This window comes from Gallus gallus, chromosome 12 (assembly GCF_016699485.2).
Source record: "Gallus gallus isolate bGalGal1 chromosome 12, bGalGal1.mat.broiler.GRCg7b, whole genome shotgun sequence".
Lineage (NCBI taxonomy): Eukaryota > Metazoa > Chordata > Aves > Galliformes > Phasianidae > Gallus > Gallus gallus.
The window spans coordinates 9,203,058-9,206,581 of NC_052543.1; the positions used below are offsets into that span (position 1 = coordinate 9,203,058).

The following is a 3,524-nucleotide window of genomic DNA, read 5'->3' on the forward strand; positions in this document are numbered from 1 at the left end:
GCCCCCTCCCCAAAACCTGTGGGGAACAATGCAGGGGTTGGCACCGAAGGTGGAGGAGGTGGGCAGCAGGGAGTGTGTGGCTTAACGTGATCTCTCTGCCACCCCCAGATGATCCAGTTTGTATCTTCAAGCATCAGCCTCAGCCGCCGCACTCAGTGCTGAAGTTCCTGCAGGACATCTTTGCCAGCAAGGACACAGCCAGCATCTTCTACCACACAGACATGATGGTCCTGATAGACATCCTGGTGCGGCAGATCGCTGATCTCTCCCCTGGAGACAAGGTGCTCACACAAAGCCATGGGCACTGAGAAGGGGAGCATGGTCCCACAGTAGTGGTGTTTCTCCTCACCTGTGGGGCTTGGTGATACAGATGGGTGGCAGGCAGAACACTTCTGAGTGCTGAAATCTGTCTGAGAGCCCTAGGAGGAAGGGAAGACTTGTCCTTCCTGGCACATGGCTATAGGAGGGTGTGTTTGAAGGAAGGTTAGCCAGGCTCTGGTGGTCTGTGCCCTTCTGTTCAGGGACCTTTGGGAAAAGAGCCCCTCTGTGAGTAGCAGGAGGGATCTCCTGTGTTTCCTTAGTGCTAGAGGCAGGGAATGTGCTTATGTTTGAGGGTGTATCAAGAGCGTTATTGAGGTGCTGTGGGAAAAGCACAGTTCTCCATAGCTAATGATGAGTCCTGCAGAAAAGCAGTGCCTTTGGAGTTCTCCCTGGCTGGTCATGCAGCAGCAGCTGCTCCTGTGCTCATGCTGTAATGGAGGCTGGCACGCTTGTTTATCTCATTTTGAATCTTTCACTGTGCCCTGTTTTTTCTCCCCTCCCACTTGGCAGCTGAGGATGGAGTATCTGTCTCTGATGCACGCCATCATCCGCTCCACGCCGTATCTGCAGCACCAGCACCGCCTCTCTGACCTGCAGGGCATCCTGCAGCGCATCCTGGGGGAGGAGGAGGAGGAGCAGCAGTGCCAGATGGACAAACTGATCATCCTGGAGATCTATAAGGAGTTCCCAGAAATCTCCCCTGGTACCAGCTAACCGCGCCTCGGACTCGAGTTTGAACCACTTGGATCAAAGACGTCTCTTGTTGACACTTTCTCCCTGTTCCCTTCCAGTACAGCTCATACCTTACCCTCCTTTGCGCGAGGCCTAAGGTTTGGACAGTGTTCACCTGCCCTGTAGGGGTGTCAGCGGGGTGCCCTGGGGCCTGGCGCTCCAGGGAGGGCAGCGCTGGGCACAGCAGGCTGGGTGCTGGTGCTTGGTTTGCTCCCAGCGCTTGAGCAGGAGGCGCTTAGCCAGCAGGAAGGGCAGAGCCCGGAGGGACGGCAGCCAGGTGGGGTGTGTTTAGCTGCGCTGGTGTCCCGAGGTCCTGAAGCGAAAGGCCTTTGCCTTAGAGCATCACTTTATTTTTCCATGTGCATCTCTCCCTGCAGTGACCAAGTGGAGTCTGTCGGTGCTTGGAAGAAGCTTTTGTAACATCTGTTTTGTTTCTGCTGCTCGTGCCAATGCGCTGCAGCGCTGCCCCGGGAGGCAGTGGCTCACCGCCCAGCGCCTCGCCTGCGAGCCTGACCCTCCCTGCTGGCCTGCAGCTAACGCTTGGGGCAGCACTGTGCCCGGGGTCCTGCTCTTAGTGCAGCAGCTGCTTTGTTCAACCCGCTTTCTGTAGTGACCTTTAGACCTGAGTATCTTGCTCGCTGCGGCAGCCCAGAACCGTGACCCCTGGCTGCTGCTGTTAGGAGCCTTTGGCGTGGCTGTGGCACAGACAGTGCCCCGTGCAGCCATAGCTGCTGCTTGCCGCCTCCGCAGCAGCACTGCCCCGGGCAGAGGGGCTGCATGTGGGCAGTGCTCTGTTCTTAATGCCTGTGGGTTTCTTGCCTTGAGCTTCGCAGTAGCTCTGCTCGCTGCCCTCCTGTCCGTGAGGCAGCGTGCGCCTGGTGTCCAGTGGCTGTTTGTGACCATGCACGAGTGTGGGGAACCCTTATTTATGTCCCCTTTAGGTTTGTAGCCAACAGGACTAACCTGTATCCCTGTTACAGATAAGTCACACACTAACGTGGGTCCCTTAGGTATCCGTGTGCGCAGTCTGGTCGCTCCTGTCCCCAGCTCTTCCTCTGCGGTACCCTGTGTAGGAGCTACGGGCGTTTGGAACTGGAAACACTGGGCACAGATATATGGCTTTAGGAGACAACAGCTGAGCTCTGCTCACAGGCCTGGGCTCTGGGCACTGACGTGCTCAGGAACGGAAAGGTTTGTTGGCCTGTGGCTGCCCGAAGCTTCATAACCACCCTCGTAGAGAAGCCTATTTTTCCCGTGTAAAAATGTATGAATGTCAAAAGGGATGCTGTATTTTCTTAAGCACTGAGTGTAACGTGCAGAGGAATAAAGATGTCTTAAACTGGAGTTGTGTGAGCACAGCCCCGTCCATCCTGTCTGGCCGCGGTGGCACTGCAGCGTGGCACTGAGGCAGTGGGCTGCTGGCTGGGAGCACAGCTGGGCTCACTCTTCCCACACTCCTCCCAGCATTGCACTGTTCCACGTGAACTCATCATCCTGCATCAGCTCTGTGCTTCCATTGTTCCCTTCAATCGCACCTGCTTGGATGGCTCCCGCACAGAAGCATAGAATGGCTTTGGTTGGAGGGGACCTTAAAAGATCATCTCGTTCCAACCCCTTGCCACGGGCGGGTTGCCCCCACCAGCTCACGCTTCCCAGGGCCCTATCTATGGCTTTGAGCACCCGCAGGGATGGGGCATCGCAGCTCTGTGCAGCTGTGCCGGTGCCTCACTGCCCCCAGTACAGAATTTCTTCCTAACATCTAACCTCCATCTCCCCTCTTGCACTTGGAAGCCGTTCCCCCTCCGCTCGCTATCAGGCCGTGCCACAGTCGGTCCCACTCCCGCCTGTAGGCTCCCTTCAGGTGCTGGAAGGTCGCACTGAGCTCTCTCCGGGCCCTTCTCTTCTCCCAGCTGAACAAGCCCAGCTCCCTCAGCCTGCCTCCGTGTGAGAGGTGCTGCAGCCCTCCGAGCATCCTCGCGGTGCTCCTCATCCTCCCGGAGCTGCCGGTAATTGGCGCAAGCAAACGGGAAAGCCGCCAGCACCGTTTAAAAGCAGGGGCCGTGCTGCTGGGGCTCCGTGACGGCAGACGCTGCGGTGCGGCAGCCCGGGATGCAGAGCGTCCGCGAGGATAACGCGAGCCCGTCCGCCGTCGGGCCGTTACCCGTACGGGGCCGCGATCTTTGTTCGCCGGGCCCTACGAACCCCCCGCGGCGCCGCAATGGGGACAACGGGACCGCGCGCCCGCCCCGCTCCGCCGACCCGCAGCGGCACCTCTCGCCCGGCCGGCGGCGGACAGCTCCGCACCGCCGCTCCTCCCTCCCCAAGATGGCGGCGGGGCGGGGCGGCCATGTTGGGCTGCGGGAGGAGCCGCCACCCCCGGCGGCGGCGGCGGTGGCGGCGGCGGCGCGGCGCGGGGCGGGGGGCGGTGCCGAGCGCAGCGCCGTGCGGCCGGGCCGGGCCGGGCGGCGGCC

The 3,524-nt window shown here is 60.1% G+C and overlaps 1 protein-coding gene across 2 annotated transcripts in view; it reads left to right on the forward strand.

Moving 5' to 3' along the window:
• NCKIPSD (NCK interacting protein with SH3 domain) overlaps positions 1-2,397 on the forward strand; it is a 35,129-nt gene extending 32,732 nt beyond the window's left edge. For both annotated transcript variants that reach the window (XM_001233773.7, XM_040646393.2), the window contains exons 12-13: positions 109-281; positions 832-2,397. In XM_001233773.7, coding sequence (XP_001233774.4) covers positions 109-281; positions 832-1,035 — 377 coding nt within the window. In that variant the 3' untranslated portion in view covers positions 1,036-2,397. The remainder of the gene's footprint in view (positions 1-108; positions 282-831) is intronic.
• Positions 2,398-3,524: the final 1,127 nt, after the last annotated feature.